This window comes from Ranitomeya imitator, chromosome 4 (genome assembly GCF_032444005.1).
Source record: "Ranitomeya imitator isolate aRanImi1 chromosome 4, aRanImi1.pri, whole genome shotgun sequence".
NCBI classification, from domain to species: domain Eukaryota; kingdom Metazoa; phylum Chordata; class Amphibia; order Anura; family Dendrobatidae; genus Ranitomeya; species Ranitomeya imitator.
This window is the reverse complement of record NC_091285.1, coordinates 638,324,068-638,338,629: the sequence shown is the minus strand read 5'-3', so window position 1 is coordinate 638,338,629 and position 14,562 is coordinate 638,324,068. Positions and strand designations below refer to the sequence as shown.

The following is a 14,562-nucleotide window of genomic DNA, read 5'->3' as shown; positions in this document are numbered from 1 at the left end:
AGTATATTGCGCAGCCACGTAGTATATTGGCCAGTTACGTAGTATATTGCCCAGCGACGTAGTATATTGCCTAGTGACGTAGTATATTGCGCAGCCACGTAGTATATTGGCCAGTTACGTAGTACAGTGTCGGCAAAAAAAATCTTTACAAGACTGCCAAATAGCAAAACCGGCTGAGCTGCACATAGCAACCAATCAGAGGGCAGCTTTCGCTTTACCAGAGAAGTGAAAACTGAGCGTTGATTGGTTGATATTTGCAACAAAGCCAGCTTTAATATTAGACAGTTTTTTATTATCTCCCCCATGGTGTACACTTTTAAAAAGTGAAATTATGATGTGGATTTTATATGTAAAGATTTTTTTTGCCGGCACTGTATATTGCCCAGTTACGTAGTATATTGCCCAGTGACGTAGTATACAGCACAGAGCCATGTAGTATATTGGCCAGTAACGTAGTATATTGCCCAGTAACGTAGTATATTGCAGAGTGACGTAGTATACAGCACAGAGCCACGTAGTATATTGGCCAGTCACGTAGTACATTGCCCAGCTACGTAGTATATTGCCCAGTCACATAGTATATTGCCCAGCCACGTAGTATATTGCCCAGCCACGTAGTATATTGCCTAGTGACGTAGTATATCGCACAGCAACGTAGTATACAGCACACAGTCACGTAGTATATTGCCCAGTCACGTAGTATATTGGCCAGTAACGTAGTATATTGCCCAGTGACGTAGTATATTGCCCAGTGACGTAGTATATCGCACAGCAACGTAGTATACAGCACAGAGTCACGTAGTATATTGGCCAGTAACGTAGTATATTGCAGAGTGACATAGTATACAGCACAGAGCCACGTAGTATATTGCCCAGCTACGTAGTATATTGCCCAGTCAGGTTTGTCACCGGTGAAAAAAATAAGAAATAAACATATACTCACCTTTCCGAAGGCCCCTTGTAGTCCACGGCAGCTTCCGGTCCCAGCGTTGGTATGGGCGCAGGACCTGTGATGACGTTGCGGTCACATGACCGTGACGTCATGGCAGGTCTTTCTAGCGCAGGCGCGCAGGGCCTGTGATGACGTCGCGGTCACATGACCGTGACGTCATGGCAGGTCCTTCTCCCATACCATCTTTGCCACCGGAAACTGCAGCGGAAGATGGCGGCCAGCGGGAGCGGCTCGGCGGACTACGGAGGGTGAGTATAGCAGGTTTTTTTTTTTAATTATTATTTTAAACATTACATTTTTTACTATTGATGCCGCATAGGCAGCGTCAATAGTAAAAAGTTGGGATTACAGAAAAAAGACTCGCACATCCAAACTAGTGTGAATAGGTGCATACCAGGAGCAGCTACCTCCATACATAAATATACAAAAAAGGTTGCACTCTATCGTGCAAAAGCATGTCTAATATGAAATATATGAAATATGAATAGCAAAATGGCTTTTGAACATTAGGAAAATATTTAAGAGACGCTTTGCACAGAATTTGATATAATCAAATAGTGTGAGCCCATCAACCAATCGTCAAGGTGGTCTCATAAAACTGATGGGTCCCTGATCTCCCTGTCCAAATGTGAACACTTACCGAAGGCCAATGTATATACCGCTGCCTATGCGGTATATACCTTTTTTGTATATTTATGTATGGAGGTAGCTGCTCCTGGTATGCACCTATTCAAACTAGTTTGGATGTGCGAGTCTTTTTTCTGTAATTTCTGTGTTAGCTGACTGACTGCGCACTCCTCCCATCACCATGTGGTTTTTAATTGCATCTCATCACACTTGGTCCCGGTCAACCCATATGTAGGCTTTGCTGAACAGAGGTGTCCACATTCACCCAGGCATACAGACATTGGCCTTCGGTAAGTGTTCACATTTGGACAGGGAGATCAGGGACCCATCAGTTTTATGAGACCACCTTGACGATTGGTTGATGGGCTCACACTATTTGATTATATCAAATTCTGTGCAAAGCGTCTCTTAAATATTTTCCTAATGTTCAAAAGCCATTTTGCTATTCATATTTCATATATTTCATATTAGACATGCTTTTGCACGATAGAGTGGGACAAAAGTTGTAAAAAGTTGGGGACACACAGGGTTAATAGCGGCGGTAACGGAGTGCGTTACCCGCGGCATAACGCGGTCCGTTACCGCCGGCATTAACCCTGTGTTAGCGGTGACCGGAGGGGAGTATGCGGGCGACAGGCACTGACTGCGGGGAGTAGAGGGCGGACATTTTTTTCCGGACTGTGCCCGTCGCTGATTGGTCCGGGTAGCCATGACAGGCAGCTGGCGAGACCAATCAGCGAATGAATAACCGTGACAGAAGGACAGACAGAAAGACGGAAGTGACCTTTAGACAATTATATAGTATATATATATATACTGTGTATATATATATATATATATATATATATATATATATATATATATATAGGGATTATTTGAAGATGGAGTGGATCCCAACTTTCCCCTATTCATAGATATCTTTCGTATCTTATTTCAAACTTCTTGCATTTCATAGGCACACAACCTCCATCTATGGGAGAACTATCCTTGGCTGGATACTCCAGGGCTGCCCACAAATCTAATTAGAGATAGAATATTTACGATGCTATCCCTTAATTGGTGGTCCTCTTTTTCCCTTTGTCTCTTCATTTCTACCAATGTTATACTCCTTTATTCTAGAACTGATCTGAAAATGAAAATGATCCTGTCTGGGATGTTGGGATTTGGGTGGGTTAGGGAATTGAAGTTTAGTTACTTTGTTTATGTATTATACTATGGAATTATATATATATGAATAATCAGGATCACTTTGCACTCAATACAAGTAGGTGCTTAGGAGGAAAAAAATAAAGTCAATAGAATAGAACAACCTCCAGCACACATAAAAAAGGTGAGAAAAGTCTTGTCTTCAATTCACAATGATGCAATTTTATTCATTAATTCTGGGGGTTCACAGCCATGAAACAAAGTATAATGAGAGATTTTCCCAACGTTTCGACCGTAAAAAGGTCGTTATCAAGGGTACAATCTTTAGTGGTGAACAAGATAAGAAAAGGCCTCCCCGAGCAGCCTGCTCGGGGAGGCCTTTTCTTATCTTGTTCACCACTAAAGATTGTACCCTTGATAACGACCTTTTTACGGTCGAAACGTTGGGAAAATCTCTCATTATACTTTGTTTCATGGCTGTGAACCCCCAGAATTAATGAATAAAATTGCATCATTGTGAATTGAAGACAAGACTTTTCTCACCTTTTTTATGTGTGCTGGAGGTTGTTCTATTCTATATACTATGGAATTATGTCATTTGTTATTTGAAAGATGGAAAATTTGTATTTGGAGTTTTTCAATAAAATGATTTGATTTAAAAGAGGGGGATGTTAGGAGTCGAGTTCCCGCCGCTGCACAGGGGGAATCTCGAGCCATCTCTGCTGCGGTCTCCCATTCTTCTCCAGCCGCAGTGGAGCCTGTTCAGCAGAGACGTCAGTCCCAGCGTCTGGCTCAGCCTGATACTGTGCAAAGGGTTACTGCTGCCTTCCCAGGCTCTGCCGTTGTAGCCAGTACTGGTCAGCGGTGTGCAGGCCTTTCTGGGACTAAGTCCTGCTTTGCACACACTGAGTATGCCCACGGGAGGACCTCTCATTGGAGGTTGGGAGTCACACGCTCAGGCCCTGTAGCAGCTCCTATTGGACCACTTGGAAGGTCCTTGTCTGCTACAGCTATAAAAGGTTCGCATGGCCGCACGGCCATGTGCTAGTATCAAACCAAAGTCTATGAGCTCAGCGCCAGTGTGGTCATGTCTGGATGTGGTTAGGGTTTGGCTGAAATAAGCCCCCAGAATACCGGCACCTCCGGTGAGGAGTTTGTTTGTGTGTATTCAGAGCCTTGGCTGAAATAAGCAGCTAGAATACCGGCACCTCTGGTGAGGAGTTGTTTGCCTGTTTCTCTGACTCATGACCACAGTTTTGCTCTGTTTGGTAGCTGTGTACCTCTGTGAGGTTAACAGGGCACAGAATCTTGTTTCTAGCGAATCTGTGGACTTAAGAGAGTTCGCTTATACCGCCATATAGCGCCGCCATTTGCCAGCAGGTTCCTCTCCTGCACGGTGGACCCTGGGTTGCGAACGCACCTATTAATGCATATATATATATACTCGGTGCATTCCACCAACCCTAACAGGGGACAAATGTAGGACCGCTTTCAACAGCCGTGATGGTCACTAGATCTCGCCATGCTTTTTAGAAATGCAACCGGCTGCGTTTCAGAATTTCGTTAATTAAATCTTTCATATTGTCCTGTTCCATAGTGATTTTAGTCTATATAGATGACACCATATTCTGCTCCAAAGACTTGGATTCATTTTGAAGAGATTGTGACAATATCATCTTTACACCAAATTAGAAAAATGTCAATGAGAATCATGAATTGCCTTTTCTAAAATAAATCATCACATCTGGAGGTCTGTGTATGGACCCAGGGACATTTTCTGCTATTCTGACCTGGCCACAACGAACTGGCTTAAAAGCTCTTCAAAGGTTCCTTGGCTTTGCAAAAATTATTAACGGCAAGTGGTAGCTTCTCTTACAGCCCTAACTCAGAAGGGTGGTAGTTCTTGGAATAAGCCTGATTCCTCTACTCAAGTCTTCATGCACCTGACATTTTGTTTTCTTTCTCAGCTCTGCTTCTACACCTTCCAGATGTCAACAGCCTGTTTTTCCTTGAAATGGATGTCTCCACTATTGTGATAGCTCTTTCACAAAATTCTTCTGACTTTTACCATAAAATTAGGTTTAGAGGCAACATCTAATATAATGAATTATTTTCCCTGTGACCATCTAAACAGACTATATAAATCTGGAGTATCTTCATTTCCCTTTTCTTCTCATAGCTTCTTGATTTCATCATCACCTATAATTCAGCCATGGGAAAATACAGAGCTGTTGCTTTTTCCAGGTCCTTTGAACCATCTAATGACTCTGAAGGCACACCCTCACATGTAATTCAACCAGAATGTATTTTCCTCTTCTCCAAATTGTCCACAGTTCTCCACATATAGGACATTCTCTCATCTTTAAAGCACCTCACTGTAAAGTGTTAACTTGGCCCATTCTTCTCAGAAGAAAAATAAACCTTAGATCTACTTTCCCATTTCTATTGGTGGCATAAATGGAAACAGTACCAAACAGATAGTGGCATCTTGACCTCAGTGTGCACAGTTCAAATCTTCTAATCAAACACCTCTTGGTCTTTTTAAGTCTCAGCTTATTAAAAAAAAGAAGCAAAGTCAGAAATTTCAATGGACTTTGTTAAAGATCTTCTGAGGTTCAAAGGTTCACTTCCATCCCAGTCGTGAAGGACAATTTTTCCAAGATGTCTCATTTTGTTTTGTTTCTTGGACTTCTGTCTGATCCACACCTGTCTTAATTGTTTTTTTAAATAAATTTTCTGGCTACATGGTCTTCCACCTCATATAGTTTCTGATCCGTGGTGTGCTAACCTATTCCTATCAGGGTACAAGGTTTGGCTTACCACCAAAAACATCTGCGTACCAAATTAGTGAGCAAGTGGTCAATCCAGTCACTTTTCATTTGAAAACATAACTCCTTACTTAGTCCTCTTTTTCTCAATAAAATCTCACACCTCCTGCTTTTTTAATCTTGACAGGGTGTAAGAAATTAACCAAATCCTGGACTGTAAAAAGGTTAATGGGAATCTTGTTTACTTGGCAGATTAGAAGGGATATGGTTCTGAAGAAATATGCTCAGTTCCTTTTTTTTTTTAAGATGTTTCATACGAAGCCTTGTATTCTCTTTCTTCTTTGACACTCTGAGAGGTGTCCTAAAGGGGGGAATTATGTTGCCTGCCCGAACTCCAGTGCTGGGATATGTATATTCATTTCCCTTTGGCTAGCTCCCTCTACACTTTTCCACACCCGATTACTTTGGGAAACCAGCATGCTCTTCTGGTGATCATCAAAGGCGTTTTAAGTCTGGTTCAGGGATCTGCGTGCAGCCTTCTACCACATGCTTTCCAGGAGTCTAGCCAAACTATCCACTTAACTCTACTACAGCCAAGTGCTTGATTATGTACACACCTTCTTCTTAGTACTATCTAAAATTCTGCTCTACTACCAACTCAGTTCTACTGGTCCTGGTGCTGTCCACAGTCTCCACTCCCTCAATGTACTTGTCACTTTAATCCTCTGCTATTCCAATGTGCTGTCTACACATTTAACTCTCAATTAAATGTACTTGTCTGCATTCTCATCTCTGTTGTGTCAAGATGATGTCTACACACTTAATTTTGTTGAATCAAAGTACCTGTCTGCATACTCATCTCTGCTGTTTCTTGGTTTAGGGAATCCACCTCATGACGTGAGCCCATAACTCTCTGTACTGTGACATCATTGTGTTTATTATCCCTGTACTGTGACATCACTGTGTTTATAATCCCTGTACCGTGACATCACTGTGTTTATTATCGTTTTGTTTTTTCCTACTCTTTGATGTCATTGATCATCTTTTGTGAGTGTGCCATTCCTTTACTGTGACATCACGACTTGCATAATTCCCTTGATGTATTGTTGCTTTGTAGATTATCCACGTGCTGTGACATCACTGCTTTCATCCTTGTATTGTGACATCACTGCTTTCATCCTTGTATTGTGACATCACTATCTTTATTATGAAGACCCCATCGATCCCTTCTTTATATTTGCACTTGACAATTTACCCTATGCTTCACTTGGATGCATATGACGTCTAAAACTCCACCTATGGTGGTTCCTATACTTAGGACTAGGACTCACTATTGTGAGTACTAAATGTGGTCAAAGTGATGGTAATTTTCATAGTTTGTAAAGAAGACCAACCAATATTTGAAATGTACCCAAACCATATATTATAATCCCGATTCATATGCCATTTTTCACACAATGAACCTGCAGGCTGTGATCTACCAGTAGATGTACCCAGGGGGTCGCATATTAATGCATGTATCTATATACCCATACATGTATACTAATGCTGGTTGACTAAACGGTCATACAAACAGTGACATCCCGATAATCACAGAAATATGTAAACACACAGACCAACATATACCCTCTGCTCCACTAACAATTATCCCAGATAATCTTAATGGGGGATTAACCGGCTCCTTCCTGCAGATGGGGCCTCCCTTATTATGAGATGATTTAATGATCTGTTCAAAGGAAGGGAGGGCATGACGACCCGCAGGACATTTAATAGGGCTGCACGCTGAGATGGGCACACAGATATCTGCTCACAGGGAGCAGAGAACGGGGGAACTAGGATGGAGCCAGTAGTAGATGGTGCACCCGAGGACGACCAGGCCAGGAAGAACTCTTTAACTGATTCTGAATCGGGGACTTTGGTAAGATGAGTATTTATGATGTGCGGGGGCGGGGGGATAATCCTAATGTACATATGTGGTTCTTTTCTATATCTAAATTACGTGTCTCTGCCTTTAAAATGAGATTTATATTCTTCGTTCTTAATAGAGTCCGCCATTATTTCCAACTGAGGCATCATTAAAGGTCCTTTTGCGAGGGGGGAGGTCACATTGCTTGTGTATGGTGGGATGAAAAACATGCAACATGGTACAGCTAGCATTTAAAGAGGTTGCCTAAAATTGGCTTCCCTAAAATAAGCTACTCATAGGGTGTCCAATTGCATTATCCCCTAGTGATCAATTATGATCTTAAGAGCAACCTAGCTGCAAGTGTTTAATTTCCCTGCAGCACTCCCACAGGCAAAATGAGGTATTGCATGATGACCATTGAAATCTTTAGACTGTCTGTGCGAAGTTCTATGTAAAAAAAAAAAAAGAGACACTATTTACAGCTGTTTTCTGCTCCAGCTTAGTTTGGGGTCCCTTTTTTCTTAACTAAAAATAAGCTAGGGTCACCAAGGATAGTAATAATAATAATAATATTTTTTCTATAGCGCCAATATATTCTGCAGCACTTCATAAATCAGAATCGACTTGTACAAACAAAATAATAATTTTTATTTATATAGCGCCAACATATTCTGCAGTTGCCTAACAAGGGGAGTGAGGGTCCTGCTCGCAAGCTTACAATCTATGAAGAAATAGGGGGGACACAAAAGTAAAAATAAAGTGCTTGTCATGTTATGTCCAGCGATCAATATAATAAATAGGGACATTCACATAATGCTGCATGAACCGGTCACCAGCCAGCAAGTACAGATACAGAGAGGTATTGACGGCATGGAAGGGAGAACAAGGAATAGTTAGTTTGATTAGTGAGGTAAGGTGATAGGCCAGTCTACAAAAATGTGTTTTAAGGGCATACTTGAAACTGTGAATTCTGAGAATTATCTGAATTGTCTGGGGTAGTGCATTCCAGAAAACTGGGGCAGCACGAAAGAAGTACTGGAGGATATTTTGTGATGAGTAATTAAATTACGTCAAGCTCCTTTATGTGTTCATTATAGGAAATGATTATTTATTATCCAACCTCAAGGAAAAGATTTGAGCAATGGGAACTAGTATTTTTCACCAGATCTGAGGTATTTGTTGGCCAAATTTCATTGAATTGATTTGTACTCTTCAGAAGAGTGTATCTAATCCTCTCTTCTATCTGGATTGGAGTGTCTCCTCTGTTTCTGATATGTGTAATCTAAAAATATCAGAATTTACTGGATGATCCAATCCCCATTAACTTGTATGAGGATGATCACTATATCAGGTGCAATTTACAACATTTTCAGGTTAAGATCATGTAGCCAGAGTTAAGAGGAAGGCTACTTTTTATGTTAACTTAGATGAATGGTTTGGAAAACCTATTTCCAATTTGTATGATTCTAAAGAATGAGAATCTACTATTTGTGACCTATCATCCAGAAATGAGAGCAGCTTTATAAAAAGTTTTGATCTCTCTACGATGACCCAACTTTTCAATGTATTACATGTGCAAGCTATTAATTTCAATGTGATCTGGATAATTATTTGTTTCCCTCCTTAGGAGGTGCTGGGGGGAACCTGAAGATAATTTCCAGATTCCTCCAAAGAGTGCAGATGATTGCTGAATCAGATTATGGTCTAGGGGCCCTTCCGATAACATCATCTAGAGCTGACAACCCCCTTAATCCTTATTTTTTACCCATGACAACATGGGCATTGTGATATATTTCACTTTTAGAATACTGCTGGAAATATATATATATATATATATATATATATATATATAAAGAGAATGATTTTTCCATGTTAATATGTGATGTTTTTCTATTATGTAAGTCCGTTTGATTACTGGGGTGGTCAGAACTTTATCATTACTGATCATGTCTTCTGGTGGGATCGTTACCAGAGTATCCATTACTAGATTTACTATGAAATTTGGTCTGAAGAGACAGTTCCTGTATTTCATTGAAGGACTTTCTCTTCCATAGCCTGAGGTCCCAAAGGAACAGGAAGGATTCTTCAACCTCCTTTCCCATGTCCAGGGTGGAAGAATTGATGATCAGCGATGCAGCATCCAGATTGTCCACAGCCGAGGAGACCAGGATGGAAAGAACAGTAAGTCACTTCACAATCCATATCTGGGACTGCTAATGATGCCCAAAGACAGGTAAAGGGGCATATATAGCCAATTGTTATTAGGAATCCTGCCACGAGTTAGTCTTTGTAGTTGTTCTCTGCTCTGGCTCATAGATGAGGGTCCTAAACCAGAAAATCCTACTATTTCCTTAGAATCTCGTTAAATGAGACTTAAAATTGTAAGAGAATCTTCATCTATGAGCGTGAACAGAGATCAAAGGGTATCTCACTCTGGAGGACCCGACATATCCGTGCGTTAGACAGGGAGCCTACTGATTTTAATAGGATCTGTGTAGTTTCTTTATTTTCCCCTGTTGTGGCGCTACAGTGGAACTGAACACTTATTCTGGATTCCTCTACAGAGTAGCTGATCACTGGGGTCCCAGCAACAGGACACCTCTAGGAACCTTACCCACCTCATTAAAAGCGATTGTCCAAGGTAAACAACCTCATAAGGTAGTTTACTCATAATCATCAGGTAGTAACTTGAACAGTATGAACATAGATGGTTATACCAGTGATACACAACATGACCCTAGGAAAAAAAATACCATCAATATATTGGTCAGTGCTCCATCCCTAGGTCTACTGAATCATAATACACACAATGAAGTTTCTGGGCAAGAAAACCAGAGATGTTCCAGCAAACAGGTAGGATCTCATGAACGTCCATTGTCTCTTAGGCATCAATAACCAATAGTCCTTTTCAGCAATTCAGTGGGGGCTGTATAACGTTATGGGCATCATGTTGGCTCAGAGGTTATTACTGTTGTGTTGCAGCGATGAGGTCACATCCCGCCAAGGACAAGATCTGGAAGGAGATTGCATGTTCTTCCCATGCTTGCCAGGGCTTCCTCCGCGTGCTCTAGTTTTCTCCCACACTCCATAGACATACCCAATACCCATGGCTTTGATCTATGGGGAATGGTAACTGTATTTCTTTCCACAGCTACCGCTGCCCCACCTCCTGAGATGAACCATTTGATGGATATGTTGGCGCACTCACAAAGTCGTAGATTGGACGATCAAAGGGCAGAGTTCATCCAGTCTCCATCGTACCCAGACACTATGCCCAGTCGCAGGGTGTCCCATGACAATGGGGGCCTGAAGGTGAGCAATAAGAATAACATCCACAATTAAACTTTTATTTCTGCAATCCATCTATCCTTTTATGTGTCTCATATGTCTGTCAGGATAGTCATTGTTTATTTCCTGATATTCCACCTAAGTCCTCCTGTTATATGTTTCACAATGTGTAAATTCGAGAATTTCATCTAGAATTAACAAATGGGTTATCTCTGCGGACACCTTGAACGTCACCTTGTGTTACATTGGCAGATAATGACAACTGCCTATTACTAGTGGATAAGAAATAAGTAGAGGCCATTTTGGTTTTTTTTGGCTGGATGCTTTAACAACCAGAATATTTTTATAGTTAAAAAGGCGTTAGTTTTATTAAGTTGAAGAATTTCTTTATATAATTTGTAATAACTGAGAAGAATAATTTTATACCTTGGTAATTAATATTTGCTCTGCTTTGGCTGCATAGTAACATCCTTCTTAAGAATTATCCTTGGACCACCGGGTATTTTTTGATGGCCTATAAAAATTACTTGATCAACATAGAATGTATGAACGAATACACAATATGGTCCATAAATGTAAAAAAAATGTCCCTACCTCCCCCAGCCTGGTTCATTTATTCTTTATGAAATTGACATTTTGTATTAATATTAAAGAAATTTATTTTGCTGGTTTGGACCGCGGGTTTACATTTGGACACTATTTTTGAGCTTCTATCTAGCATTCAACAACATAAAAAATTGAATAACTTGTACTAATTTATCCAAGTTTAAGTTATTCTTATACTTCAGAGCTGCAAGCACTATTCTGCTAGTTGTCTTCAGGAACAGTCTTTATAGACACATGACTAGCAGCACTGAAATCTGGAATTCTATTTTTTTTCCCTATGTCTTACGCCTGTTGTTAAGACAAAACTTCCCAAAATGCAGATCAGCAGAGCAAACTTGAAATAGAAACTGAAGAATCAGGGAGTGGAAAGATGTTGGATTGGCCTATGATTGGCGACGGATCGACTCCTGTCACCATAGCTAAATGATGAGCACTACCTCTACCACTATCACTACCACTACCCAAAGGTTTTGGCTGCGTTTAATGAAAGGTGTCCATTGATTTTGTTCAGCGTGACATCTGATTGTTTCAAAACATTTCTTGAAGTAACACACTCGTCATAACGAGTCCCACTAATTATATCTGAATAGCCATTGCTTATCTGTGCTCAGACATCAACTTGTGCCCGAGCTGAAAGCTCTTCTTCTTCACATTACACCAGGTTGTCTATCACATGCCAGCCAAATACTCACCAGACCTCTACTTCCTCCTGGGACTGAGTTTAGGAAGTTACATAGTTATGCCAGTCATTTGGATTTTGAGGTTTTGGAAAAGACTTCTACCCTGGCTGCAGTTTGCTTAAAAAATACCCCACAACCTAAGCATTACTCACCTTCCCCGCTTCCAGCGCTGAGTCTCCGCCTTTGCTCCTGTGGTCTGTTATTGTCTGCAGCGCTAACTTCACGTCAACAGCGCTAGCTTCAGACTATAATGGACACTAGGAGCAGCAGCCGAGACTCAGAGCCGGAACCGGGGAGGGTGACTAAAGCTCAGGGGTTTTTTTTACTTTTAAAGCAAACAGAAGCTGGGGGATGGGTTTTCCGAAATTGGAAAAACTCCCTAATATCTGGCATCCTATTGTAGAAAAAAAAACAGATAACATATTAGCTTATACTTTGAAGTGATATCATCCTGTGGGACACTGGACAGTAAAAGAGCTTAGATGCTCTTTAAGTAGATAAAAAAATGAAATGTGGAGAACCCCTTTATGTTGTATGTTCTGTGTACATGATAGGGATATTCCTGTCTTGTAAAGTGATGTCAAACTACTAGGACATTACATCACTTGATGACCCGTGGATGACCAACGTCTTGGTGACCCGCCAAGTGAAGCGGCCCTGGCTAAGTGCTGAGTATGCAGCCAGCCCCATTCATTTGAGGACCCTGATCATAAAGCGATGTCTCGCTTTACAAGATGGGAATACCCCTTTAACCCAATCATCCCCATAAACTGTATATATTATTATAATCTCTTTTTTTGGAATAATGACTCGTGACACTCGTGACAAGGTGTTGTATGTAACGTTTCCGTGTTGTTTGTGTCCCCCATTCAGAACAAAGCATAGCCATTGTCTTCACCTGACCTCCTAACTCTCCATTTCTTGGAAGAGGAGATGGTTTGTCAAGATCCTTTTAAGATGTGTTCTTTTCCGTATCTTATGAGAATTTTGTTCTCCTACTTAATAAATAATTTCTAGCTCTATTAACCTTGTGGTTTCATTACAAAGGTGTGCAGTTACAACCCTCATGACTTATCATTTCAACATGAAGCAAATTATAGGGGGTTATCCTAAATTCTTATAAATTGGACATATTATAGGTAAGCTGCAGTACCAGATACAGCCTAAAGGCAAGATGGGCGCTTTTTGTGGCAAAAAAAATGACACCTTAGTATACCAAATTAACGAACAACTATATCCACTACAATCTTGGTTTGCACAACTTCCCATGAGCCTGTGGTCCGTATCCACGTATTTGGACAATATGAGTGAGAAAAACATATATAATGGGTCAATTATTCAAAATACCATCGCAAAGGTAATATATATAACGTTAAAATACCTTTTCTAAACAATTGACTTAAAGGGTTTCTCCACATTTGTGTGATTTGTAGTGAAAGAGACACATCAATCACGTGGTCAGGACTTGTAATGTTCCATTCGACGTCTGGAACAAATCTTGGGTTACGTTTACAATTATTGTGTCCATGGACATACTATTTGCAGTCAGGACTCAATATATACAAAATGGAGGAGACTTAGCAAACCTCGGGAAGAATTAGTTGCCCATAACAACCAATTAGGTCACTACTTTTTTTTAAATTTTTTCCAAAGGGCCTTTAAAAGTAAAGAAGGACTGGTTGCTGTGGGCCACTCCTTTACTTATCCCTTACACTACTTTTGGACCAATATTGGTCCATGTATGACTTGCGAAGCTACAACATTTGAGAGCCAGCTGTCAGACACAGCCAGACTCCCCAGTGACCACCAGTTGTCGGGAAGGAGCAGGAGCTGCAGGGACTTAGCAGACCCAGATCAGCTCATCACTGCAGGAAGAAGGGTGAATTTGTCCCTTAACTAACGCTAATATGCCAGCCCCAGTTTGGCTGGTAAGACGGGCGTATTTCACAGTAGGTATACGGGCCGTAATGCCCGGACTGACATTGAGTCTACTGACCGGAACTTTCAGACACATATTGAGGCTATAAGTTTATGCCAGGAGACCTATGGTCACTTTGGGCATTGAGGTTCATATACGGACCTTTAAATTCGCCCATTTGATCCTGGCCTTACAGAGAAATCAGCAATTACCGTAAATGTATTTAAATGTTGAAATGCTCCACATAGGTCTTGTATAACGTTATAAGAAAAGGGGCACAAGATGTGAAATAAATGGAAAACTAAATAAAGAAAAAAAATAATAATTAAATATAAAAAGAAGATCACCGCCAGTCAACATCCGTTTCTTGCTTTTACATATGTCTAATATCTAAAAAATAATAGTTACGGAAAGGGGAACACAATTTGTAATTATTTTAGTGAACAGAAAATATATCTCCAATTATCTTTTTTTTTTTCTTTGTATTTTCTCCTGATATTGACAAAATAAAATTCTGGATATAAAAAGGACGTGAAGATTAGACTCCACGTATCTAAAAAAAAAAGATGTAATAATTATTTGAAAAACCAAACGAGCAATGAGTTCCTAAAACTACATGAACATAAAAAATAAAAATATGCCTGGTCAAAAATGGGGAAACATGGATGCTC

At 40.5% G+C, this 14,562-nt stretch overlaps 1 protein-coding gene across 2 annotated transcripts; it reads left to right on the top strand.

Moving 5' to 3' along the window:
- The first annotated feature begins 7,256 nt into the window (after window positions 1-7,256).
- Window positions 7,257-12,995, top strand: PCP2 (Purkinje cell protein 2). Of its 2 annotated transcripts, XM_069762179.1 has the most exons (5): window positions 7,287-7,411; window positions 9,454-9,580; window positions 9,964-10,040; window positions 10,551-10,711; window positions 12,847-12,995. In XM_069762179.1, the coding sequence occupies exons 2-5, from the start codon at window positions 9,531-9,533 to the stop codon at window positions 12,856-12,858; spliced, it is 300 nt and encodes a 99-aa protein (XP_069618280.1). In that variant the 5' UTR covers window positions 7,287-7,411; window positions 9,454-9,530; the 3' UTR covers window positions 12,859-12,995. The 2 variants fall into 2 exon arrangements, with proteins under 2 accessions (XP_069618279.1, XP_069618280.1); XM_069762178.1 differs by lacking the exon at window positions 9,964-10,040 and having other exon boundaries at window positions 7,257-7,411.
- The last annotated feature ends 1,567 nt before the right edge of the window (window positions 12,996-14,562 follow it).

Excerpts from the sequence above, each read along its gene's own strand:
- PCP2 (XM_069762178.1), top strand. The coding sequence starts at position 7,331 with ATGGAGCCAGTAGTAGATGGTGCACCCGAGGACGACCAGGCCAGGAAG. Across the intron at positions 7,412-9,453 it reads ATTCTGAATCGGGGACTTTG|CCTGAGGTCCCAAAGGAACA; the intron begins GTAAGATGAGTA and ends TCTCTTCCATAG. Across the intron at positions 9,581-10,550 it reads AGACCAGGATGGAAAGAACA|CTACCGCTGCCCCACCTCCT; the intron begins GTAAGTCACTTC and ends TTCTTTCCACAG.